The 27,545-nt window shown below is 46.6% G+C and overlaps 1 protein-coding gene across 2 annotated transcripts; it reads left to right on the top strand.

The window, feature by feature from the left end:
• Nucleotides 1–97: 97 nt before the first annotated feature.
• Nucleotides 98–24,740, top strand: pcbp2 (poly(rC) binding protein 2). 2 transcript variants are annotated; one of them, XM_072249250.1, is made up of 13 exons: nt 98–238; nt 3,274–3,396; nt 4,209–4,232; nt 4,331–4,363; nt 4,443–4,559; nt 4,747–4,878; nt 6,175–6,303; nt 11,899–11,976; nt 12,861–12,902; nt 14,505–14,580; nt 15,756–15,805; nt 16,474–16,643; nt 24,265–24,740. In XM_072249250.1, exons 2-13 carry the CDS (start codon nt 3,331–3,333, stop codon nt 24,521–24,523), a joined length of 1,176 nt encoding a protein of 391 aa, XP_072105351.1. In that variant the 5' UTR covers nt 98–238; nt 3,274–3,330; the 3' UTR covers nt 24,524–24,740. The 2 variants fall into 2 exon arrangements, with proteins under 2 accessions (XP_072105351.1, XP_072105352.1); XM_072249251.1 differs by lacking the exon at nt 24,265–24,740 and adding an exon at nt 18,068–18,460 and having other exon boundaries at nt 103–238.
• The last annotated feature ends 2,805 nt before the right edge of the window (nt 24,741–27,545 follow it).

Raw genomic sequence — 27,545 nt, 5'->3', positions numbered from 1 at the left:
CGGGCGTAAACGGAGGTGCAGTTACTGGAGTGGCCAGGGGGGCGGGCAGAAACGCAGGCGCAATGTTGAACATGTTGCCGGCGGCCGGCAGTCAGTGACGCGCTGGGGTCAGGGTTCAGGCCGCAGCTTCTTTGTGCCCGCGTTGCCGCCGCCATTTCTCTCCCGCCTCCCCGAGTCCCGAGTCCCGGCCCCGACCCGACCTCCCCGCCCAGGCCCTCCCCGCCCGGACCTGGAACAGGTGAGGAGGGCTGGGAGGAGTGTGGTGGGTGGTTCGCGGGGTGTATTGAAATATGGAGTGCATAATTGTGAGAAATGGATCGGACTCCAGGCGGAGGGAAGAGGAGTAGGCCGAAGGCCTGCGAGTGGCGTCACTGCCGTTTTCCCACTGGGTCTCTTCTTGGGAATGAGGAAATAGTGAGGGATGGAGAGAGGGAGGGAATGATGAAGGAATGGCACACGGGACGGAAGGGGACAGGGTGTAGGTTAAGGGAGTTAGGGAATAGTTTGTGGGGAACAGAATCGTTACTGAGGGGGAGGGGTAGTGGTCTGTAGGAGAGGACGCAAGTGGAGATGCAGAGGGAAGTTTGCGAGCCGCTGGAGAGGAGAGGGGATGGGGGTGTTCTGGTAGACTTATGAGGGTTGTGTCCTGAGGGAGAGAGGCATCACAGTGGGTGGGAGAGATGGAGTGAAAGGGCCAGGGAGGGACAGAAGTGGGGAGGGGGTTTGTAAGGGACGGAAAGATGGAGGCTGGGTGTTTGTATGGGAGGATTTTGGTTGGAATATCCCATTCCTGAAGCGCCTCGGGTTTAATTCACAGTTCCCAGACGTCGCTGGTCAGAGCCAGGGTTATCGTTCCAATTCAGTACAACGGTGAGGGGTGGCTGCATCCAATGGAGAGTGGGGGGGTCACCACTTCCCCCACTTTCTCGGTTGCTTGTGATGGTTTTTAAGTTCAGTGAAATGAGGATAAATTGGAACTTTTTCTCCTGAGTGTAGGACACTAAGAAGTGACCTTATCAAGCTTTATAACATTGAGAGCATAAAGATAGGGTTACGCATACACAGTAGTGTAGGGTTTTTGCAATTCTCGCTGCTGCCTGTAAGGAGTTTGTACGTTCTCCTCGTGACCATGTGGGTTTCTCCTCTGGTGCCACAGTCGAAAGACATACCAGTGAGGGGTAGTAAGTTGGCATTGGAAGCATGGTGACATTTGCCCACCGCAATCCTTGTTAATTTGTTTGTACGTATAGGAGTCTAAAACTAGAGAGCACTGGTTTAAAGTGAGAGGGGAGCGATTTAAGGGAAATCTGAGTGGCAACTTCTTCCCAAGGGGATGGATATGTAAACGTGTGCAAGGGTAGGACACACCATGAATGATGTGCTGAGGAACAGGAACCTCGGTATACAAGGGTTCAACACACAGTTAATGGTGGGGAGTGTTTAGTATACAAGGATAGGGCGTACACTGTGGCAAGTATCAAGGGACAGATAGACATCAGTGTACAAGGGTAAAACGCAAACAGTGAATGGTAGGGTGTATTGAGCAACGGGGGCTTCAGTGTTCAAGGATGGGACACACTGGTGGGGAGTGTTGAACAGAGGGAGTTCTGTGTAAAAGGGTAAGATATTCGGCATCAAACAAGAGAAAATCTGCAGATGCTAGAAATCCAAGCAGCACACAAAATGTTGGAGGAACTCAGCAGGCCAGGCAGCATCTATGGAAAAGAGTAAACAGTCAACATTTCAGGCTGAAACCCTTTGGCAGGAGGATATTCAGCATGACTGGTAGTGCCCTTGGGTGTGTTGAAAAATCAGTGTATCGGGTTTATGATCACTGACGTATGTCATAAAATTTGCTGTATCTTGTGGCAGCAGAACAGTACATGAAAAATTTCTATGTTGCAATTTTTAAAAAAAGTGCAAAAAGGCAGATTGAAGAAGTGTTTGTGGATTGTTTGGGAGACAGTAAGAAATTTCCTAAAATGTTGAGTGTCTCTCTTCAGGCTCCTGTATCTGCTCCACAGTGGTTCTAATGAGATGAGGGCATGTCCTGGATGGTGAGGGTCCTTAGTGACAGATGCTTCCTTCTTAAGGCATCGCCTCTTTAAGATGTCCTTGATGATGGTGAGGGTTGTGCCTTTGAGATAATGTTTGGTATTGTCAAGCTACGATTAGTCGAAGTTCAATCTCAGCTCTGATAATAATCAATTGGTAATTCCTCTTTCCCACTCTCCTATCAAATTCCATCTTCCCCAGTGCTTTGCCTTTTTCATTCATCACTTCCCAGGTTCTTATTTCATCCCCCTTCTTCCCTCACACCCCCCATCTTATTCTGGCATCTTCCCCTTCCTGTTCTGATGAAGGGTCTCGGACCAAAACATTAACTGTTTGTTTATTTCCATAGATGCTGCCCAACCTGCTGAGTTCCTCCAGCGTTTTGTGTGTGTTGTTTAGGATTTCATGCAGAATCTTGTGTTTATTCAATTTGTAAAGCTTGCTTTTGCATACAGATCATTTAATCGCATCAGCACTTCAATTCACTGTGCAAATTTTTCACTATACCTTCATTCAGGTAATAATAAGGGAAAAGCGATAACAATGCAGAATACTGTTAGAGGAATTGCAGCGCAGAGGACATCATAATGAGATGCAGTACTGTGCAAAAGACTTTATGCTATGTCTTTCCAGTTACCAAGTAACACTTAACAGTACTGAGCTAATACAAAGCTAAGTACTCTTATTTTTTTCTGTTTGCCAAACCACCTTCATGTTGTAACCAGTATACAGTACTGTGTGAAAGTTCTGAACGCCCTAGTTATAGACCTTTGCACAGTACTGCAGACTGTGAGGTCAGGAGTTGCAGAGAAGCTGTCCTTGCTCTCAAACTTTCATATCTCCATCCTTACGGGTGGGGACGAAGAGAATACCTGAGCGGTGAGGTTTTTAATTATACTGGCTGCTTTGCTGAGATAGTGAAGTGCAGACAGAGTCCATGGAGGGGAGGCTGCTTTCCGTGACGTGCTGAGCTGTGCCTATGACTTTACAGTTTCTTCCCATCACAGGCAGAACAATTGTGATGCTTCTTGATAGGATGCTTCCTGTGGTGCTTCAATAAAAGTTAGTGAGAGTCAATGGGGTCATGCAGAATTTACTATATCTCCTGTTGCCATTCACTAAGTGACCAGACGACCCTTACAGCAGGGGTGCTATGGGGGAGTAAATGTCTGCAGTTAGCAGGAAAGTTGCTGAAGAAACTATTTTGTGTCACTGTAGGAACATCTCTGATTCACCGGAGAGAGCGTCAGACTCCACCCATTTCGATTCATCGACATGGACCCTGGTGTTGAAGGAGGACTCAACGTCACCCTGACTCTCAGGCTGCTGATGCACGGGAAGGTTTGTGTTTCTCCTTGGTGGGTGAGGTACAGATGTGCTTAATGGAGGAAGGCTCTGGTTCAGTAAGAGAGGTCACAGGAAAGGTTTGCAGGAATGTTGACTGAACTGGAGGTCTTGAGTCAGGATAGGCTGGGGCTGTTACCCTGCAGTGTAGGGTGACCAGTATGGGGATTATAAAGTGAGGGGCAGCCACAGGGTAGATAGTTGGGGTTTTGTCCCCAGGGGTTGGGAGTCCAAAACTAGCAGGCACAGGTTTAAAGTGAGAGGTATAGAAAAAGGAAGTGCTTGAGGCAGGCACATTAACAGCACTTAGAGGACACTTGGACAGCTGAAAGGTGGCTGCCTTGTACCATTTTGAGAGGTACAGTTAGGGTAGGCAGCTAGTGCCTGTTAACCATGATATAAAAACTGAGGGCTTAGGTTTAAGGTGGGAAAGCACCTGAGGGGGAAAGTATTTCCACAGTCTGCTTGGGATGTGGAGTCAGCTGCCAATGGAGGTGGTGGAAACAGAACAGTAATAATGCTTGAAAGGCACTTGGATAGGTGCTTAAATGAGTAGAGAGTAGGGCAAGTGAGATTAATGCAGACAAGTGGGATTAGTATAGAAAGGCACAATGGTCAGTGTTATGGTAGGCCTAAGTGCCTGTTTCTGTGCTTTACTGCACTGACTTGAGCCTTCACATTAGCCACAAATTCCTAAACAAGTGAAGGCAGGTAGGAGTGGGATCTGCCTTTGATTATCTTTTCAAGCAAGTTTGCTCCATTTTGCAAAAGAACATTCCTTGAGTGATTTGTTTCTGTTCTGTCTGCAGGAAGTGGGAAGTATCATTGGGAAGGTTAGTGGCTGTGTGACAGGTAATGTATTGCATCTTCCTTTTCTTAGTGTTTTGAACAGCAGGTAAACATTTTTCCCTCTTTTCCCCCCTCCCACCAGAAAGGAGAGACCGTGAAGAAGATGCGAGAGGAGGTAAGGACCCATTTTCCAGTCTCAGCAGTCTCTGCTTTCATGTTGGTGCTTAATCTGAAATTTTCTCTTTCACACACAGAGTGGAGCACGAATTAATATCTCTGAGGGAAACTGCCCCGAGCGGATTGTCACTTTGTCTGGCCCTACCAGTGCCATCTTCAAGGCATTCACCATGATCACTCACAAGCTGGAAGAGGTCAGTTTGGGTTGCGGCTAGAGTCTCTGCATGGGTTAGCAGTTGTGCTGGGTTTGAAATTTTGGGAGGCCCCCCTCCCATTCTCTGTCTCTTTCGTACCTGCTATTATCTCCTCTCTGCGGTTGTGTCTTTGGGTTTTCCATCGTTAAGCACATGTCTGACCATTCCCTGAACCCTTTCCCCTCAGGATATCAACAGTGGCATGGCGAACAGCACTGCCTCCAGCCAGCCTCCAGTCACCCTGCGCATTGTGATCCCAGCCAGCCAGTGTGGATCGCTAATTGGCAAAGGTGGATGCAAGATTAAGGAAATCCGTGAGGTGAGCTGTACAATTGTGTCAGCAAGGGGGGAAGAGGAAGGGACTTGCTCTGTGTGTGTGTGTGTGTGTCTATATATACATATACCTGGTCCCAATTTGGAGCTGTATCTGCCTATGACAACTTTTCTTTCTGCAGCGCTATCAAACAAAAGTTTCAGTGGGGTATAAGATTGTAAGAACTAGGAGCAGGAGCCTTTATCATCTGGCTCATCAAGCTTGCTCTGCCATTCAATAAGTTCGTGGTTGATCTGACCATGGACTCAGCTTCACCTTCCTATCTTTATCCCATAACCATTAATTCCCCTGATTTTTAAAGTTCTATCTAACTTTAATCCAACAATTGGAAATCTGAGTAAAGAAGTGGTAGGTGCAGTTTTATCCTAGCAGGTATGAGGTCAAATGCAAGAGAGAAGTAGACAAGCGGAAAGGAGGCACAAGACTGCAGGTGCTGAATCTGGAGTAATAAGCAACCCATTGGAGGGACTTACAGATTGAGCTGCAAGTTTGGGAGGGAAGGAATTATCGACACTTCAGGTCAAAACCCTGTATCACTAAGTTCCTCCAGCAGATGTTTGTTAAGTAGACTGTGCTCAAGAAGCCATACGGCACAGTTGCCTTCATTGCTTGTGACGTTGAATGTAAGAGTAAGGAAGTCGTTGCACCATCATTTGGAGTATTTCATTCAGTTTTACTCTTCATCAGGACGCTGCCTGGCCCAGAGCACATGAACTATAGAGTAAGGTCAGACAAACATGAGTTATTATCTCTGGAGTGATGGAGCTGAGGAGAGAGTTGATACAGGTTTAGAAGATTATGAGAGGAATAGATAGGCAGCTAAGATCTTTTCTCCAGGGTTGAAATATCTCCTTTGAACTTACCCCCTTCTCACCTTAAATGCATGGATATTTCAACACTGGTGGGTGCCTGCAGTGTGCTGCCAGGGTGATGGTGAAGAAAGATATGCTGTTAGATACGTGAATATGTAGCAAATGGAAGGATGTGGACATTGTGTAGACAGAAGGGATGAATTTAATTAGCTCAGCACAACATTGTGGGCTGAAGGGCCTGTTCCTATAGTGCACTGTTCAGTGTTCTACGTACAGGTAGGTGGGTTAGGTTTAATTTTGCACTGTTCAGTGTAGCCTGTAGCTATGCTATGCTGTTCTGTTTTATGTACACAGAGGTGGGGTTTAGTAATTGTATTGCATTCAGCAGGACCTAATTAGCTAAATGGCCTGTTCCTGTGCTGTTCTGCTCCAATCCATGTGACTGCCTCCCCTCTCTCTGTTTCTCCAGTCAACCGGAGCCCAGGTCCAGGTGGCTGGCGACATGCTGCCCAACTCAACTGAGAGAGCGATCACCATTGCCGGGACCCCACCATCTATCATCGAGTGCGCCAAGCAGATCTGTCTGGTGATCCTGGAGGTACCTGGGGCTTACTGACAGGAAGGTGTTTGGGGTGGGGGGAATTGGGACCTTGGGTGGAGCAGTCGAACCTTTGCTGTTGCTGCCTTCTGGGTAGTGTTTTTGCAAGATGGATGGGTGACCCCAGCTATTATCAATACTCTTTCTGAGATTGTCTGCCTGGCATCAGTGGTCATGTAACCAGGATTTGTGATGTGCACGAGCTGCTCATACAGCCATCCGCTACCTACTCCCATGTCTTCTGATCTGGGGATGGGGGGGTGGGGAAGCAGGTGCTACATCTTGCCCAAGGATGACCAGCAGGCTAGTGGAGGGAAGGAGCACTTTACATCTCTTGGTAAAGATGTGTCTCTGCTCCACCATCCTAAAACACTTAGATATTCAGTAATAATAATGGTAAATACTGTATGTGGTTTAGAAACAAAATTAAATAGTGCCAAAGTGAGGTCGTGTTCATGGATTCATGGACTGCCTAGAGTTCTTATGGAGGGGAAGAAGCTGTTCCTAAAACATTGTGTGAGTCTTCCGACTTCTGTACCTCCTCCCCAGTGGTAGTAATGAGAAGAGGGCAAGTCCCAGATGGTGAGAGTCCTTAGTGATGGATGTTGCCGCCTTGAGGCACTGTCTCTTGAAAATGTCCTTTGGCGGGTAGGGTTGTACCTGTGATGGAGCTGGCTGAATCTACAACTCTGAAGCCTCTTGTGATCCTGTGCATTGGAGCCTTCACACCAGGCGGTGATGCAATCATTCAAAATGCTGTCTGTGGTACATCTGGAGAGGATGTGTCTTATCAATGGGAGAGCTGTGGATCTAATGGCACAGCCACTGAATGAATCAACATCCCTTTGGAACTGAGATGCGAAATCCCTTCATCTAGATGGTTGTTGCAGAGGCTTGTAAACTCAGCCAACTCCATCACATCGAGGACTAGAATTGATTAGAGAGTTTAAGGTAAAAGAGCCCTTGGGGGAAAGTGATCATAATATGACCAAATTCAGCATGAAATTTGAGAAGGACAAGCTCAAGTTAATTGTATCAGTATTATAGTGGAGTAAAGGAAATTAGAGGCATGAGAGATGAGTTGGCCAGCATCGATTGGAAAAAGAACACTGGCAGGGATGACGGCAGAGCAGAAATGGCTGGAATTTCTGGAATCAATTCAGAAGGCACAGAGGAAGAAGAGACAGATGATACAACCATGACTAACAAGAGAAGTTAAAGCCAGAGAGGGCATATAATCAAGCAAAAATTAGTGGAAAGTTAGAGGATTGGGAAGTTTTTACAAACCTACAGAAGACAACTAAAGTCATTAAGAAGGTAAAGATGGGACATGAAAGTAAACTAACCAATAATATTAAACCAAAAATTCCTTCAAATATGTAAACTGTAAAAGAGGTGAGAGTGGATATCGGAGCACTGGGAAACAATGCTGGAGAGGTGGTAATGGGGACACTGAAATGGCGGATGAACTGAATCAGTATTTTGCATCAGTCTTCACTATGGAAGACACTAGCAGTGTGGTGGAAGTTCTAGATGTTGGGGCATGAAGTGTGTGAAGTTCCCATAACTAGAGAGAAGGTTCTTATGAAACTGTAAGGCCTGAACATAGATAAGTCACCTGGTCCAGATGGTGTACGCCTCAGAGTCTTGAAAGAGGTGGCTAAAGAGATCATGGAGGCATTAGTAATGATCTTTCAAGAATCACTAGGTTCTGGAATGGTTCCAGAGATTGGAAAATTGCAAATGTCACTCTACTCTTCAAGAAGGGAAGCTGTAGGCCAGTTAGTTGACCTCAGTGGTTGAGAAGATGTTGGAGTCGATAATTAAGGATGAGGTTTCAGTACTTGGAGGCACATGAAAAAATAGGTCATAGTCAGCATGGTTTCCTCAAGGGAAAATTTTGCCTGACAAGTCTATTGAAATTCCTTGAAGAAATTACAAGCAGGATAAACAAAGAAGAATTGGTTGATGTGTACTTGGATTATCAGAAGGCCTTTGACAAACTGCCACACGTAAGGCTGCTTAACAAGCTATGAGCCCATGGTATTACAGGAAAGATGCTAGCATAGATAAAGCAGTGGCTGATAGGCAGGGGTCAAAGAATGGGAATGAAGGGAGCCTTTTCTGGCTGAATGCTGGTGACTAGTGGTGTTCCACAGGGGTCTGTGATGGGACATATTATTTTTAAGTTGTACAGTGGTGCTGGAAAGCTTGTGAACCCTGTAGAAGCTTTTGTATATCTGCATAAATATGACTCAAAATGTGATCAGATCTTTACCCAAGTCTTGAAGTTAGATAAAGAGAACCCGATTAAGTAAATAACACAAAAACATGTTCATTTATTTATTGAGTAAAAAATGATCCAATATTACATGTGGTTTGTTGGAAAAAGTACATGAAACTTTGCTTTCAGTAACTGATGTGACCTCCTTGTACAGCAATAACTTCAACCAAACACTTTATGTAATTGCTGATCAGTCCTGCACATCGGCTGGCTTTGAGGAATCTTGGGCCATTCCTCCTCACAAAACTGTTTCATCTCTGGGATGTTGGTGGGCTTCCTTGCATGAACTGTTTGCTTCAGGTCCTTCCACAACTTTTCTATAGGATTAAGGTCAGGACTTTGACTCGGCCATCCCTAAACAGGGATTTTCTTCTATTTAAACCATTCTATTAATTTACTCTTGTCTTTCAGATCATTGTCTTGTTGCATTATCCAACTTCTATTAAGCTGCGGGTGATGGACTGCTACCCTGATATTCTCCTGTAAAATGTCTTAATACAATTTTGAGTTCATTATTCCCTCTGTCCAGGCCCCGCTCCTTCCACCACACTTCACAGTTGGGAAGAGGTTTTGGTATTGGTAAGCAGTGCCCTTTTTTCTCCAATTGTGGCAATGTGCATTTCTGCCAAAAAAGTTCAAGTTTTGTCCCAGAAGCATTGTAAAATATCCAGGTGGTCTTTTACAAACTTGAGACATGCAGCAATGTTTTTTTTATTTGAAGAGCAATGGTTTCCTCTGTGGTGTCTTTCCATGAGCACCATTCTTGCTCAGAGTTTTTCTTATAATGGACACATGAACAGAAACTATCAAGTTTTAGAGATTTCTGCAGGTCTTTTGCTGTTACACTTGGACTCTTTTTCACCTCCTTCAGCATTGCACATTGTGCTCTTGGTGTGATCTTTGCAAGATGCCCACTCCTAGGGAGAGTAGCAATAGTAATTGAGTTTTCTCCATTTGTAGACAATTTCTCACTGTGGACTGATGAACACTCGGATCTTTAGAAACGCTTTTGTAGCCTTTTCCAGCTTCATGCCTGTCTACAATTCTTATCTCCTCTGAAAGTTGTTTTGATCGAGGCATGGTGCACATAAACAGATCTTTCTTGAGAAGAGCAGGCTCTGTCAGTAAGCTTACTTTGTCACTTTTTTATAGGGTAGGGCACCTCTATAGGGTAGGGCAATCTCATCTCACTGATTGGAGTACCTGACTCCGAATAGCATTTGTAGAAGGCATTACCCCAGAGGTTCACATACTTTTTCTAACAAATGCATGTAATATTGGATCATTTTTCTCAATAAACAAGTATGTTTATTATTTAACTGGGTTCTCTATCTAGTTTTAGAACTTTCGTAAAGATCTGATCACATTTTAGGTCACATTTATGCAGAAGTAGAAAAAATTCTACAGGGTTCATAAACTTTCTAGCACTGCTTTATGTCAATGGTTGGGATGATGGAGTTGGTGGCTTTGTTGCAAAGTTTGCAGGTGATCCAAAGATGGGTGGAGAGGCAGGTAGTTTTGAGGAAGTAGGCTACAGAAAGACAGACAGATTAGGAGAATAGGCACAGGAATGGCAGATGGAATACAGTGTCAGGAAGTGTACGATCATGCGCTTTGGTAGAAGAAATGAATGGATTGTCTATTTTATAAATGGAGAGAAGATTCAGAAAAACTGAGGTGCAAAGGGATTTGGGAGTCCTTGGGTAGGATTCCCTAAAGATTAATTTGCAGGTTGAGTCTGTGGTGAGGAAGGCAAATGTAATGTTAGCATTCATTTCAAGAGGACTAGAATATAAACTGTTGGCGTGTGGCCAAGTGGTTAAGGCGTTCGTCTAGTGATTTGAAGGTCGCTAGTTCAAGCCTTGGCTGAGGCAGTGTGTGTGTCCTTGAGCAAGGCACTTAACCACACATTGCTCTGTGACGGCACTCGTGCCAAGCTGTATGGGTCCTAATGCCCTTCCCTTGGACAACATCGGTGGTGTAGAGAGGGGAGACTTGCAGCATGGGCAACTGCTGGACTCCCATACAACGTTGCCCAGGCCTGTGCCCTGGAAACCTTCCAAGGCGCAAATCCATGGTCTCGTGAGACTAACGGATGCCTATAAAGAATATAAACTCAAGGATGTAATGTTGAGGCTTTATAAAGCATTGGTGAGGCCTCATGGAGTATTGTGGGCAGTTTTGGGCCTCTTACCTTGGAAAAGGATGTGCTTAAACTGGAGAGAGTTCAAAGGAGGTTCACAAATATGATTCCTGGATTGAATGACTTGTCACATGAAGAGTGTTTGATGGCTCTGGGCCTGTATTCCATGGAATTCAGAAGAATGAGGGGTGACCTCATTGAAACCAATTGAATGGTGAAAGACCTTGATAAACTGGATGTGGAGAGTGCCTCAGGATAGAGAGGTATCCTTTTAGAACGGAAATGAGGAATTTCTTCAGCCAGAGAGTGGTGAAGTTGTGGGTTTTTTTTGCCGCAGACAGCTGTGGAGGCCAAGTCTTTGTGTATATTTAAAGCAGGAGTTGATAGATAGTTGGTAGTTGAACACACAATGAACCCATGAATGCCATCTCAATACTTCTCTCTTTTTGCACTACTTGGTTATTTTTTTTTACATAGTTATTTCTTATAATTTATAGTATGTTTTGTGTATTGCATTGTACTGCCACAATGCAACAAATTTCAAATTGTGTATCGGTGATAATAAACCTGATTCTGGAGAATCTGGGCTGTTGCCACGGAGGATGGTGCGAGACTAAGACAGTGTGTTTAAGTCAGAGTTGGGTGAGTTATTAGAGGCTGCGGGGAACCTGGAGCAACAAATCTGGGGGGAATGAGTGGGTCAAGCGCATCTATGGGGATGGGTAGTGGAAGAGGAATTGCCAACGTCTCAGATTAAAGCTTTGGTTCAGGACCAAAAATGTAGACAGTTCTCTTTTTCACCCCACTCCCCCCACAGATGCTGGAAGTGCAGAGCAACTCACATAAAATGCTGCAAGTCAAGTAGCATATATGGAGAGGTTAATGTTAGTGAGTCCTGATAATGAGTTTCAGCCCAAAATGTTGACTGTTGCACTCCATAGATGTTACGTTTTGTGTGTTTATCAACAGATTGTGGTGGAGGATGCTATAGTTAGGGTTACAGGGAGAACGGAGCTGAGATAAAAGGATGCACCACAGTTGAATGTGTGGAGCAGGGTTGGTAGGCTGAACAGCCTGGTTCTATTTCCTTAACTTGCAGTGAACATGTACCAGCCTTGCATACTGAGTGGGTGGTGGGGGATACCTGACTTGTCTCTCTGTCTTCCAGCAATCTCCACCGAAGGGTATAACCGTGCCGTACCGGCCCAAGCCTGTCTCAGCTCCCGTCATCTTTGCTGGCGGGCAGGTAAGGAAGCTACAGTCTTCCCCAGCCCCCTCGTTTGCTCCTGCTGCTTTGCCAATGGTGATCCTGTTCCTTCCCTAACCCCCCCCCCCCCAGAGGTTGGTGGTTTTGTGGATAGTGCAGAACATTATCGTAAGTTTTAACAGGATGCAGAGCTGGGCTGAGAAGTGGCAGATGGAGCTCAGCTGGGAAAAGTGTGAAGTGATTCACTTTGGAAAGTTGAATATGAAGGCAGAATACGTGGTTATTGACAGCTTCTTATCAGTGTAGAGGAGCAGAGGGATCTTGAGGTACACATTGATACATCCCTCAGTTGCTGCAGAAGATGATAGAGTGGTGAAAAAGGCATGTGTTGCCTTCATTGGTCATGGACTGAGTTCAAGAGCTGTGAGGTAATGTTGCAGTTCTATAATACTGGTTAGACTACACTTGGAGTATTGTGTTCGTTCTGGTTGCCTCATTATAGGAAGCTTTAGAGAGGATGCAGAGGAGGCTTTATAAAGGATGCCCTTTGGATTAGAGAGCATGTTTTATGAGGGCAGGGGGAGCAAGCTAGGGCTTTTCAGTCTGGAGTGGAGGAGGATGAGAGGTGCCTTGATAGAGTTGTACAAGATAAGAGGGAAATCTAAAAGATTGTTAGAATGAAGGATTATGTAGAAGAGAAGGATTAAATTGATCTTGGGTCAGTGCAACATTGTTGGCCGAAGGCCCGGTACTATTCTATTTTCCCTCCCTCCCTGTCTCGTGGATCAATTAGAGGCTAAGGTGATCCTATCTGAAGCAGCTGAACTGCAGAAATGATCGGGGCTTGCTTGCTCAGCCTTTCAGTTTGGGTTGGAGATGGTGGTTGATTCACTTACAGCTTCTTTCTTCCCTCAATCTTATAGGCTTACACCATTCAGGGACAGTTTGCCATTCCACATCCTGATGTAAGTTCCTTTCATTTTTGATTTTTTGAATCTTCTCTTAGAAGTTTTGCAATATATTTTAAAGGATTTTTTTAAGTTCAAACTTTATCAAACGTGGGGTCAGGTTGCATGTGGTTCTTGCTACTCCATTACAACAAGGGTGTGGACACCTTGGAGAGGGTGCAGAAGAGGTTCACCAGGATGCTGCCTGGATTAGAGAGCATGAGCTGTAATGAGAAGTTCAATAAACTTGGGTTGTTTTCTCTGGAACGGTGGAGGCTGAGAGGAGACCTGATAGAGATTGATAAAATTATGAAAGATTTCGGTTCTTTATTCCAGAGCGAAAATGTCAAATACTAGGGACTATAGCTTCAAGGTAAGAGTGGAAGGTTAAAAGGAGATGTATGGAGCAAATTTTTATTTGCAGAGTGGTGGATGTCTTGAACGTACTGCTGGCAGTGGAAGTAGATGTGAAAGCAATGTTTAGGAAACATTTTTAGATTTGTGAACGTGCAGGGAATGGAGATGTAGCATAGACTTGGTGGGCTATAGGGCCTGTTCTGTGGAGAGCACAAATGAGTAAAATGTGTTTTGGAGTGTGGGTCGGAAACAGTGGGTTATTTTAAGAGTGCTATATGTTGGGTTCTTAAGGGCGTAGTTTAAAAATAGAGTTGCTGCAGTTGTATAGGGCTTTGGTGAGGCCATGCTTGAGGTTCGGTACTCAAGTTTTGGTCCCTTGAATTAAACAGGATACACTGACATTGGAAGGAAATTCATCAGGGTAATTTCAGGGTTGAGGTGGATCTCCCGTCAGGAGAGGCTGGACAGTTTGTGTCTATCCTGTGAAGTTTAGAGGATTGAGAGGTGACCTTATTCAGACACCTCCAATCCTAAGTACATGAAAGAGTGCAGAGAAAATTTGCAAGCATATTGCAGGGACTGGAGTTATGGGAAAGGTTGAATAGCTTAGAACTTCATTCCCTGAAGCGTAGGAGAGTGATAGGTTGTCTTCGAGCTATAGAAAATTGAGAGCTGTAGATAAGATGAATGCATGCAGATGTGTTCCTCTGGGTGAGACTAGAACTAGAGGTCAGAGGTTTAGGGGGAATTTGAGGAGGATTCTTCACCCAGTATGGTGAGTGTGTGGAATAAACTGCCAGCAGAAGTGGCAGATATGGGTTTGATTGCAACATTTAAGAATTATGGATGGGGTACAGTTTGAAGGGTTGCAGGTGGATGGGACTAGGCAGAAGGCCAGGCCAACATGCACTGGATAGGCTGAAGGGCCCAATTATGTGGGACAGTGCCATTTATTGAAGCTCGCTTCCTCGGACAGCAGAGTCTGTGGATGTCTTTGAGGCAGAGGGTGATTGGTTGCCTAGAATAGGGATTTGCAGTTTAGTTGATTGGGCTGCCACCGTTTGAGGATTCCGGTGTCTGGGATGATAGAGTTGAGAAGGTGTCCACTATCACAGTGGGTCAAGCTGGCTTTTGCTAGTTCCTTGCCCCAGGTAGGTATGTGTCGTTAACAGTTGGGCAGGCTAGTATTAGTTTATTATTACCATGATACAGATGTGTAACTGTATATTCACTGTTACTGCTCTCTCCCTTCTGTTGACACAGCTCACCAAGCTCCACCAGTTGGCCATGCAGCAGACACCTTTCACACCGGTGGGACAAACCAGCCCAGGATATTCTGGTCAGTACCTCAGCGTCCAGTAAATGGTGGGTCAGGGATACTGGGTTACACATCATTCCACACTCCCCAGTGATGCCTGGGGACGCTGGTCACAGATATTCTAAACCTAGTGGTTACTTGTGTTAGAATCAGAGGAGCTTAATGTCACATCCACAAGTGCAAGGAAAAAACTTAATTGCTGCAGCAGAGTCTCAGGCACTGAGCATTGTTGGAAAAGCATAAGTTAGGCATAAAGCTTGCATGATTTTTATGAGAAAGCAATTAGAATAAACGTTGTGCATTTTAGTGCAGAATGATCAAAGTGGTCATAGTGTTGCTACACTGCAGTGATTAGCGTTTTGCCAGTCGGTTCAGGAACTGAATGGTTGAAGGGAAGTAGCTGTTCCTGAACCTGGTGATGTGGGACTTCAGGCTTCTGTATCTCCTGCACGATGGGAGCTGTGAGAAGATGGGATGGCCTGGATGGTGGGGATCTCTGATGATGGACGTTGCCTTCCTGAGACAGCACCTCCTGTAGACACTACCCATGGTGGGGAGGGAAGTTGCCATGCTTCCTGCGGTAACATAGCATGTCCACAACTCACTAACCCCTTTGGACTTTGAGAGGAGACCAGAGGAAGTGATGCATTCACTGAGAACATACAAACTCCTTACAGCAGTGGGAATTGACCCCGGGTTGTTGATGCTATAAAGCATTGCACTAACTATCCTCTGTAAAAGATTTATAAGCCAAGTTTATTTTAAAACAGAGGTAGGTACCTGGAACATGCTGCTAGCAGAGGCGGTGAAAACAGATGTAATAGGAATAGTTTCTTCCCCTCAGACATTAGTATTTTGAATGGTCCATGGACACTACCTTGTCATTCCTCCTTTGCATTGCTTATTTATTGTAATTTATGGGAATGTTTGTCTTGCACAGCATTCTGTATGTCAATGATAAACCTAATTTTGAATAGCAACTTTAGAGATCTTTTAGACAGGCATGTGAACAGGTGCAGAATGGAGTTGTGTGGGGGGGGGGGGGGCGCACAGAGATTACAGACCACATTCAGGTAAGTCGCATTAGGTTAAGCATAGACCAGTTGGGCCAAAGGGCCTGTGTTGTGTTCCTTTGGGTCTTGCACAACTTTTGATGCGATTTTTAGTAACTGGCTAATATCTGTTGTTTCCAACAGGTCTGGACTCCTCTCAAACCAGTTCTCATGAAATTGCCATTCCCAACGATGTGAGTACCTTCTTCCTGCTTTGGACCCCTTCCTTCCTCACCTCACCCCACCCCCACTTCAAGACCTCCCAGCCATCCCTGACAGCACCAGAGGGCATTGGGGTGGCCCTAAGTGGTGCTATCATAGACAATTCTGCTCAGTAGGTGGGAGCTCCTTGTTCCATGTCGTTAACTTCATCCTTTCTCCAAGAGACCAGTGCTGCTGAGTTTGTGGATTTCTCCCTCCTGCTGTGGTCTGGCTTGAAAGGGTCAGCTATTCTCCGCACCTCCTTGGTACTTGCTGCCGGTGTTTAAGATATCCCAACAACTCCCTGCCTCCATGACTGGGCCTATGACTCTGTCTACTGTCTCAGCCCTTGGTCACTGTCTCCCCTTCCTTCCAGCTGTTCTGTCTCCCGGCAATAGGTGATCATCTCTGATCCACTTTCCTTTCTGTGTGACACTCAGTGTATATCTCTCTCCTCCCTTCCTTACCAATGACCCCCCCCCCCCCAAATCTCCTGTCTCTCAGCCCTCAGTGACTCTCCTTGCTCTTTGACTTGTCTCTCTCTCCCCTCTATGATCTCCGTCTCCTGAGGCACCCTGTCTACTCCCACATCTGTCTATGGTGCCCCATTTCCCTCTCCCACCAGTCTGTGACACCCCATCTCCCCTCTCTTATTTCACAGCTGATTGGATGCATCATTGGACGACAAGGCAGCAAGATCAACGAAATCCGGCAGATGTCTGGGGCACAGATCAAGATCTCCAACCCTGCTGAGGGTTCAACTGACCGACAAATCACCATTACTGGTTCACCCGCCAACATCAGCCTGGCCCAGTACCTTATTAATGCAAGGTAAGGTGTTCGGGGAGCCGAATCTCAGATTATCTACTCTCCCCCTACAAACCACCCTGACAGGAATTCAACGCAGCTCTGTCCCTGTGGTGTGACTTTTCCCTTCCACCTGTTAACTATGGCGTCCTGTTCAGTGGTTTGCAGGATGGACGTGGATGTAGGGCATAACTACCTCAGTGCACTTAAACAATACCCCAGTCCCTGAGACTGTAACTGGTACAGCTTATGGTTGTCATGGCTTGGGGGGAGGGTGGTGATGGTAGAGGGGATAAACTCCTGCTACCTACTAAATGCTGTCAGTGGTGTGTGTTTCATATAGCCTCTGACAATCAAGTCCACCTCCTGGCCTTTGCATTTGGCTTAGCTACTAAGCCAGGTGGAACCATTTCTCTCTGACAGGAGAATGGGAAAGACAGGCTACTGGCACTTTAAAACCAGTCACTTTGGGCAGCTGTGGTTGGCAGCTTACCTAGGAAAAGGAAAACTGATCTCAAACTTCCGCTGCTTTGCAGCTATACCCACTCATGGGGAAAGCTTCAGGAGTAAACCCTGAGGAAAAATCTGGAAATGGACTCCCTAAGGCAGTCTTAGTTGAGTTCAACGCTGACTGCCAACTCCTATAATGCTGCTGGTGCCAAGCAGCATTAGTCTCTGCTGTTCCTTCTGATTGATTTACTGCATAGACAACAGCTTGCTCTCCATGTTGTACTTCTCTGGCTTGTGTATGACAACTAGGATGCAATATCCATGATCAACCCCAACCAATGGAGGACCTCAACAACTACACTGCAGTCCTGGAGGCTGTTAACAGAATTTCGTTACTATACGTCAGTCCCTGAGACTGTAACTAGGACAATGCAATAGGTTTGACCAGGAGGGAAATTTCAAACTGGAACAGTATTGGATCTCAGACTTGGAAGTCTGTCACTGTGAGGGAAGGGACAGGCAAGCCACCTGTCCTGATGTCTCCAGAACCCCCTCCCCAAACCAGGGCTGGCTGCATTGTATTCCTGTGAGGATGGCAGTTTCCCCACCCCTGACGGGCCAGGAAAGGGTTTGGGGGTGGTCGTGTCACGCATGTGGGTAGGACTGCTTGTTGGAGTGTGCTGGAACACGGGAGTGCCCTGACTTCGTGTGTGTATGTATGCCTTTGTGCTTCACTCTGTGTCTGCATATTGTCTGGTTCTATTGCGGTGTGTGCAACTGTACCAGTGTTTGTGTGGGTGCGTGGTTGAATTGCGGTGTATGTATGTGTCTAACTGTACAGGTGTGCTTGTGTGCCTGACTTCACCACCACCACCATCCCTCCCCCTCCCCCTTTCCCCCTCTCCCCACCCAAACAAGTGCCCAGTAGCGTGGCTGTCGCGTGGTATGGTTTATACACCGCTTACACACGCCTTTCTCCTTCATTCCCTGCGTTCTAGGTTGTCTTCCGAAGCGTCGGGAATGGCGAGCCAGTAGTACAGCCCCCTCCGCAATCCTCGACCAGTTCCACGCCCATGCAGTTTGTAAATTTGTACCTGTCACCTGCCTGGCGATTTAACCCCCTCTCTCCTCCGACCGATGCACCCTCACCCAAATCCATATATTTTCCCCCCTTCCCTTTCCCTCTCCTCCTCTCCTCTCCCCTCTTTTTATTGTTTACGAGGATTTATTTTTTGGCTTCTGATTTGAAAACCGGCGTTTAAGAAAGAAGGACGAAAGAGAGCGATCTTGGGGACAGTTGTATCCCGAATGGACCGACTTCTCCCCAGTGTCAACCAAAACTCTGTAATGTTGGAATTTTTCTAATAAATGAAAAGACAAGCAGAACTGGGGATCGAACCTGTGCCGAGCATCCTTCCACTGCCTCTGGAGCAGAGTGGGTGGTGGTGGGTGGGGGCGGCAGGGGAGTGGGGTGTGGGTGTCATTGGTGCTGTTTCAGTGCTCCAAAGACCCAGGTTTGATCCTGACCTGTGCTGTGTGTGTATTTGTGCGGAGTGTGAGTGTGTGTGTGTGTATACATGTTGAGTTTGCACATTCTTCCCTGCACATGCTCGTGCTCCGTTGCTCTCCTAGCCTTATGAGGGGTAGCTGTGTTAATTTGGGACCCCAGACTGGATTAGGGGTAGAAACTGAGAGGGGGGAATATGGGAGAATGGAATAGGACCCTGAGACTGTATTTGGGCCAGTACACAGTCAGTGTACCCCAGCCCCTGAAGTTAGTACACTTCAATTGCACTGCACACCACTCATTGAGACAGTAACTGGAACAGTATACTAACTACACCCCCACTTGCTGAGAATATATCTGGGACAGCTCACTGTACCCACACCCCCAAGACCAAGTGGTGCAACTTGTTGAAACTATGGGTGTGGTTTGTACTTGGGCAGCACATTGTAACCACTGTGCCTTTGAGTTATTGTAACTGACCCAGTGTTGGAGGTGTGTGTTTACTACCCAGGACACAGTGCTTGTAGCCTACTCAGTAAATGACAGCACAAACAGCCAACGGAAGCAGGTTGTTCAGCCCACCAATGTTCATGCTCCTGTTCCCTGTACCTCAAGTCTCTGAGGGGCTGACCCGAGAGATCAGTCTCCTGACTTGCAATTGGCAATGAAATTAGTTCATGTGTGGGGTCCAGAATAGAAACTATAGGCCCCTTGGGGCAAGGGTTCAGACAAGGAAGGGGTGAAGAGACAACATTCAGGTAGAGTGTGTCATGAGCACAAATACACAGAGGTATAGTCTCAATTAAAAAAAAAATTGCAGCACTGTCACAGACAACACAAGGATATAACTACACATCAGTAATACAAAGAAAAAGAAACTGCAAACAAGTCGCTAGCAAGATTAAAAGGACCTGAGGGGCAAAGGGTGGAATGAAATGAGCTGCCAGAGGAAGTGGTTGAGGCAGTATCATTTAAGAAGCACTTAGAGTGATATGGGCAGAACACAGGAAATTACGTATAGTGGGGTGGACATCATGGTCAGCATGATCTGGTTGGGCTGACGGGCCTGTATCCCTGCTGTTTAGGACCATTCAGCCCATCGAGTGCTCTTCCATTCCATCATGGCTGATTTATTATTCCTTTCAACCTGTGTGTTAAACATACCTAATGACTTAGCCTCTACAGCCATCTGTGGAAATCAATTCCACAGATTCACCACCCTCTGGCTTCTTGTCTTGTTCCAAAGGGACTTCCTTTTCTGAGGCTCTCTCCTCTGGTCCTAGACTCCCCCACTATAGGAAACATCCTCCCTATCTAGACCTTTCAATAAGATCTTCTCTTCTGACTCTCCCAGCTATTTTTCTAAGCTCTAGCGAGTGCTGGCCCAACAATATCAAATGCTCCTCGTATGTTAATCTTTTCATTCCTGGGCACATGCTCATGAACTTCCTCTGAACCCTCTCCAACGCCAGTACATCTTTTCTCAAGTAATGCAAGTGCAAGAGGGCATTGCTGAGGTGGTGATCAGGGATGTGTTGGTTGTTTCAAGAACTGAATGGAAGTAGCTGTTCCTGAACCCCGTGATGTGGGGCTTCAGGCTCTGTACCTCCTGCCAGATAGGAACTGTGAGAATATGGCATAGCCTGGATGGTGGGGATTTGTATGATGGATGTTGCCCCCTTGAGGACATGCCTCGTAGATACTACCCATGGTGGGGAGGGAAGTACCTGTGACGGATCTTGATGTGTCCATGACACTGCTTTTTCTTGCAGTGGGATTTGGTATACCAGACTCTAATGTAACAGTACATCTGGAGAGGTTTATGGAGTATTTGGTGACATGCCAAATACTCTTCAGCTTCTAAGAAATTACAGGCACTGAGATACCATGGAAAAGCACAGGAACCAGTCTTTCTACCCATAAAATGAGTTTCCTAAACACCTGCATCGTATCTGTGTCCACCACCACCTCTGACAGTGCATTCCAGGCACTTGCCACCCACTGTATATTTAAAAAGAAACACTTGCTTCAGGCTCTGTACCTCACTTGCCCTGACCCCTGTTACCTTAATTGCATGCCTCTAGTATAAGGCATATCCACTCTGGAAGCAAAAGATACCAGCTGTCTGTCTATACCTTATAAATAATATCTTCTCTCACCCTCTGCTGCTCCACAGAAAACAACCCAGGTTTGTCCAGCCTCTCCTAGTAGCTCATGCCCTCTCATCCAGGCAGCATCCTGGTGAACCTCTTCTGCACCCTCTCCAAAGCCCCCACACCCTTCCTGTAATGGGGTGACCAGAACTCCAGATAATACCACCTCTGTTGGGTGGAGGTATCTGTCTCCAGTGGTTTCCTGTCTGCAACCGGTATCATACAGCTCAGAAATAGGCCCTTTGACCCAACTCATCCCTACTAACAGTTGCCAGAGAGCTAGTCTCATCTGTCCATGTTTGACCCATAGCCCTCCAAACTCTCCTGTCCATGTACCTCCTGCCAGATAGGAACTGTGAGAATATGGCATAGCCCGGATGGTGGGGATTTGTATGATGGATGTTGCCCCCTTGAGGACATGCCTCGTAGATACTACCCATGGTGGGGAGGGAAGTACCTGTGACGGATCTTGATGTGTCCATGACACTGCTTTTTCTTGCAGTGGGATTTGGTATACCAGACTGTAATGTAACATTAACATGCCTGCCTCAGCTACTATTTCTGGCAGCTCATTCCAAATCTGCAATACCCTTTGTGTGAAGAAGCTGCCCTTGGTGTCCCTTCTAAATCTCCAACTTTTGATCTTAAACTATGCCATCATGTTTTTAGCACCCCCCCCCCCCAGGGGAAAAGACTCTGCTTACACCCTGTCCATGATTTTATACACTTTTGTCAGGTCACCCCCTCAATCTCCTACATTCCAAGCAAGAAAGTCCCAATCTCCCTGCAAAAAGCAGCATTCTCGTAAATCTCCACTGCACTCTTCCCAGTTTAATGGCATCTTTCCTGCAGCGGGGTGTCCACGATACCCCCAGTACAGCTTCACCAGTGTCTTGTACAATTGAACATAACTTCCCAACTCCTGTACTTGGTGCCCTGACTGATGAAGGACAGCTTGCCAAAATACCTTCTTCACACCATCACTGCTTTCAGTGAATGATACACTTCTACTCAGAGGTCCCTTTGTTCCACAGCATTCCCAAGGCCCGACCATTGATTTTACGTCCTGCTCTGGTTTTGATCTTCCATACTGAAATACATTACATTCATCTGGATTAAAAAGCCATTGCTAATCTTCAACCCAGACACTGAGATGATCTAAATCCCCCTGTAATTTTCCACAATGTAGAATCTACAAAATCACCTATTTACTACATCTGTGAACTTAAACACTGTCTCTTGAAAATTCACATCCAAATCGTTGATGTAAGTGAATGGCCGAACATTTGCTGCTGCTCCAGTAATTAAGATTTCAGTAGGCAGGGAATGCATGAGGCATTGGGGGGGGGGGGTGATGTCTGATTGCCTGTTTGTTCCAGTGTGGCCTGAACAGGGTCAGAGACAAGCCTTTGGTGGAGGGGTCAGATCCCAAACTAGTAAGTCGAGTCTGTCTCCAGACCTCCTCCCACCATGATTTCCCCCAACCACCCCCCACGTTCCCTTCAACCTGATGTGTAAGGAGGGTTCGTGTCACCTGTGTGATAGGACAGTGTGTTTGAGAATGTGCACACGAACTGAGTGTCTGACTTGGTGTGTACTTGTGAGCCTAACTGTATATCTGTATACCTCACTGGTGTTAATGTGCGTGTGTGCCTCGATGTGCACCTGACTCTGTGTGTGTCTGTATGTGCATCTGATTCTCTGTGTGTGTATGTGTCTGTATGTGCACCTGACTGTGTATGCCAGAATCTGTGTCTGTATGTGCACCTGACTGTGTATGCCAGAATCTGTGTCTGTATGTGCACCTGACTCTGTATCTGTGTGTGTGTGTGTGTGTGTCTGTATGTGCATCTGATTCTGTGTGTGTGTGTGTGTGTATATGTTTCTGTGACTGGTATTGCAGTTTGGGCAAACAAACCAGTGCTATCATAATGAACAGCAGGGCTCGGGCATGTTGTAGAACAGAGGGAGATCAGTAAATGACGGGAGTGTTGTTGAACAGAGGGAGCTTGGAGTACAGATACACAGACAGTGAATGACAGGGGAGTGTTGTAGAACAGAGGGAGCTCAGGGTACAGGTACACAGAGAGACTGGTAAATGACGGGAGTGTTGTAGAACAGAGGGAGCTCGGGGTACAGGTACACAGAGAGACTGGTAAATGACGGGAGTGTTGTAGAACAGAGGGAGCTCGGGGTACAGGTACACAGAGAGATCAGTAAATGACAGGGGAGTGTTGTAGAACAGAGGGAGCTCGGGGTACAGGTACACAGATCAGTAAATGTCAGGGGAGTGTTGTAGAACAGAGGGAGCTCGGGGTACAGGTACACAGAGAGACTGGTAAATGACGGGAGTGTTGTAGAACAGAGGGAGCTCGGGGTACAGGTACACAGAGAGACTGGTAAATGACAGCGGAGTGTTGTAGAACAGAGGGAGTTCAGGGTACAGGTACACAGAGAGACTGGTAGATGACAGGGGAGTGTTGTAGAACAGAGGGAGCTCAGGGTACAGGTACAGAGAGACTGGTAATTGACAGGGCAGTGTTGTAGAACAGAGGGAGCTCAGGGTACAGCACAGGTTCCCTGAAATTAGTGTCACATTGGTCATCATCAGTCAGGGCCCTGAGTATACGAGTTCTGATGTTGTTTTGCACTTGTGTGAGACATTGCCAATCCCCCACAAGGAGAATTGTGTACTGTTGTGGTAGCCCTGCTGTTGGGAAGATGCCATTGAGCTGTAAAGAGTACAGAGGGGATTTTAGATACTGCCGTCTGGATTTGAGGTAATGAAGGATTGAGAGTGATTGGGCAGGTTGAGACTATTCCCTGGAGCGCAGGAGACAGAGGGGTGACCCATCAGAGGCACAGATAGGGTGAATGCACAGTCTCTTTCCCATGGCTGGAGATTCAAGAACCAAAAGCCTCAGTTTTAAGGTGAGAGGCAGGAGATTTAATAGGGACCTGAGGGGCAACTTGCTCACTCAGAGGATGGTCCGTGTATGGAAAGAGCTTCCAGAGGTAGTGGTTGAGGGAGGTATATTAACAACATTGGACAGGAACAGGGATAGGAATGGTTTGGAGCAATAAGGACCAAAGATGTGCAAGTGGGATTGGCTTAGATTAGAATCTACGTCAGCGTAGATCGCTTGGGCCGACTGTGCTTGTGTGAGTGTGTATGTGTGGGTGGGTGGGTGGGTGGGTGTAGGCGTAGGGTTGTATTGCGGATCCTGGGGAGTGTTTCGAACAAGTCTTCACCCTTCTCTATCTCCCTTTGATCTGCCCCTCTCCCCCGCTAACTGTTAACCCAGTGATTCTAATGTCAGACTGTTTGTCGTGTCTCTCCCTCCTCCCCTTCCCTCTCTCTCCCACCCCATCCAAACCACTCCCTCTCTTCCCCACTCTCTCCTCTCTCTCCCACCCTTCTCCCCTCCCCCTACCCTCTCCTCTGCCCTCGATTCTCCCCAACCCTTTACTCCCCCCTTCCCATCCCCTCTCTCCCTCCTGCCATCCTTTCCCACTCTCTCTCTTTCTCTTCCAGTTTAGAGAATTCTAAACCCACCAGCCAGAAACCCTCGGCTGCCCCCCTTGGTCTGGACACTCCTGTGGGTGAGGCCCCCAGTCCTGGACCCCCTCAAGAGCCTGCGGAGAGCCTGCCCCAGCCCCTCCCCGAACCCCTTAGCCCCCAGGCTGAGCCGCACCAGCCCCTTAGGGCAGTGGGCTCCTCGAAAGGGGGAGAGGAAGGGACGTCGGCCTCTGTGCTACAGAAGGGGGGTAAGGTCCGTTTCTCCCCTTACTGACACACCCCCACCCCCAGACATGGAAAGGTGGTGGGGGGCGCGCATGCAGACCCTTCAGCTCATTGGGTCTGTGGCTTGAAGGCGGTCCCTCATTAAAGCACTTCAAAGTGCTGATTTTCGAGTGTATCGTTGCGAGCTCCTGCAGGCGTGCAGGAAAGTTATGTCTTTGCAGCAGTAGCTGCCCAGGGTAATGAAAACATAAAGGTCAATTCACAAAGATTGCACGTAACTTACTCAATGTCACGCTGTGAGAGACAGCGGGAGAGAAATTCAGTGCGAGTTCGTGTTGGGGTTCTGCAGGTGGATTCAAGAATCGGTGGCATTGGGGAAAAACCTGTTGTTGAACGTTGAGCTGTGGCCTTCAAGCTCCTGTCTGACAGCAGTATTGAGAAGGGTTAGAGGGTTATAAGCTTATGAGTGGCGTAGATAAGGCAAGACAGACTTTGTCCTTAGCACAACAGAGTACAGTACAAAATATAAGAACAGAACATGACAGTACAGTACAGGCCCTTTGGCCCGTGTAACTGTGGTGACATTTTAACCTATAACTTTAAGATCAAGCTAACCATTCACTCCTACATAGTCCTCCGTTTTTCTATCAACCATGTGTCTATCAAAGTATCTGCCTCTACCACCACTCCTGGCAAAGTGTTCCACACACCCATCACTGTTTTAAAAAAAAAATATATATATATATATAAAATTCTACTTCTGACATCACCCCCTAGTTTCCTTCAATCACTTTGAAATATGCCCCCTCATATTAGCCATTTTCATCCTGCGAAAAAGTCATTGGCTATTCATTTAATCTATGTCTCTTATTATCTTGTACACCTCTCATCCTCCTTCACTTGGAAAAAGAAAAGCCCTAGCTCACTCAACCTATCTTCATACGACATGCTCTGTAACCCAGCCAGCATCCTGGTTAATCTCCTCTGCACCCTCTCTAAAGCTTCCACATCCTTCCTACAGTGAGACGATCAGAACTGAACACAATACTCCAAGTGTGGTCTAACCAGAGTTTTACAGAGCTGCAACATTATCTCATGGCTCTTGAACTCAACCCCCGATTAATGAAGACCAACACACCATACACATTCTTAACCATCTGATAACTTGTGCAGCAACTTTGAGGGATCTATAGACGTGGACCCCCAAGAACCCTTTGTTCCACCACACTGTTGAGAATTCTGTCATTAACCCTATATCCTGTCTTCAAATTCAGCCTTCCTAAGTGAGCACTTCACAGTTCTGAATTGAACTCCATCTGCCACTTCTCAGCCAGAACAACCCTCTGCTCTATCTACAATCCCCAACTGTCGTGTCATCTACAAAGTTACTAATCCACCCTCCCACTTCCTCATCCAAGTCATTTATTAAAATCAGAAAGGGCCAAGATCCCAGAACAGATCCCTGCAGAACACCACTGGTCACCATCCTCCAGGCAGAATACACTCCATCTACAACCACCCTCTGCCTTCTGTGGGCAAGCCAATTCTGAATCCACACAGCCAAGTTTTGCTGGATCTTATGCCTTTTGACTTTCTGAATGAGGCTGCCATGGGGAACCTTCTCAAACACCTCACTAAAATCCATATACACCACATCCACTGCTCTACCTTCATCAATGTGCTTTGTTACTTCCTCAAAGAATTAAATCAGGCTCATGAGACATGACCTGCCCCTCACAAACCCATGCTGACTATCCCTAATCAGACTGTTTTTCCAAATCCTTGTAAATCCTATCTCTTAAGAATCATCTCCAATAGTTTGCCCTCCACTGAAGTAAGACTCACTGGTCTATAATTCCCAGGATTATCCCTACTCCCTTTCTCGAACAAAGGAATAACATTTGCCACCCACCAGTCATCTGGTCCTAACCCTGTGGCCAGTGAGGATGCAAAGATCGTCAAAGGTGCAGAAATCTGCGCACCCGAGATGATCAGGAGCCATTGGATTGTACATTGTGGGAGCAAGTTTTGGAAAAGCCAGTGGGGCCAGTCAGGCCATTTTGTATGCCAGAGATCACAGGGGTAACTAGAGGCTTGGCAAGGGCCAATAAAAAGAAGCTAGGTTTAAGCAGATCGGCCATTCTGGGAGCAGTCATTTTTGGAGTGGGGAGCTTGAGGCTTTGACATGAAGAGGCCTCGTAGGTTTTTGGGTAACTTCCTTTCTTCTTATGGCACAGTCAAAGTAGTGGGAATCCCAGGCAGGGTAGAGGAATTTTCCCCATTCAGGATGTAGGAAGGCAGGGAGACCTCCCGTCTCCCTGACGACTACTCCCCAGGAAAAGTATCTGGCTGCAGCGTCTTGCAGACCATGTTAGGGAACTGGATGAACTTCAGATCATTTTGGTTGATTGACAAGTGATACAGGGAGGTAGTTACAACTAAGGTGCAGGACACGGGTAACTGGGTGACTGTTAGGAGGACAAAAGGGAAAAGTGGCGAGTGTGGGGTACTCCTGTGGCCATTCCCCTCAATAATAAGTATACCACTTTGGATACTGTTGGGAGCGATAACCTCGTGGAGGGAAGTCACAGTAACCAGGTCCAGCCCTGAGTCTGGCTCTGTGATAGTAGTGATAGGGGTTTCATTGGTTAGGGGAACTGATAGGAAGTTCTATGAACGAGAATAAAATTCTTAATTGGGAGGGTGAGCAACCAGAAGTTATGCCATGTGCTAGTGAGGCCAGAAATAGGAAGATCATACTGTTTTTACATGTGGCTAAGGAGTTGGTGCAGAAGGGAGGACTTCAGATTTTTGGGTCATTGGGCTCTCTTACAGGGCAGGTGGGACCTGGAGGAAGACTAATATCATCGTGGGAAGGTTTGTTACTGCTGCTCTGGGGTGGGGTTAAACTAGAGTTGCAGGGGTATGGGAACCAGAGTGCCAGAACAGAGAGTGGAGAGATGGTGGAGACAGGTGTTGTTTAGACTACATGCAAAGACAGGAATCAAAAGGTTGAGTAGGGTGGGAATAGAGTTGTTTCTATTTCAGTGGAAGGAATATTGTACGTAAGG

This window comes from Mobula birostris, chromosome X, assembly GCF_030028105.1.
Source record: "Mobula birostris isolate sMobBir1 chromosome X, sMobBir1.hap1, whole genome shotgun sequence".
NCBI classification, from domain to species: domain Eukaryota; kingdom Metazoa; phylum Chordata; class Chondrichthyes; order Myliobatiformes; family Myliobatidae; genus Mobula; species Mobula birostris.
Note: the sequence above shows the minus strand (reverse complement) of the source record. Positions and strands in the feature narration are given on the sequence as shown.

Bases quoted from the DNA above. Each gene is read 5' to 3' on its own strand.
- pcbp2 (XM_072249250.1), top strand. From the start codon at position 3,331: ATGGACCCTGGTGTTGAAGGAGGACTCAACGTCACCCTGACTCTCAGG. The intron at 4,560-4,746 runs GTCAGTTTGGGT...CTTTCCCCTCAG, and splicing joins TCACTCACAAGCTGGAAGAG to GATATCAACAGTGGCATGGC. The intron at 16,644-24,264 runs GTAAGGTGTTCG...TTTCTCTTCCAG, and splicing joins CAGTACCTTATTAATGCAAG to TTTAGAGAATTCTAAACCCA.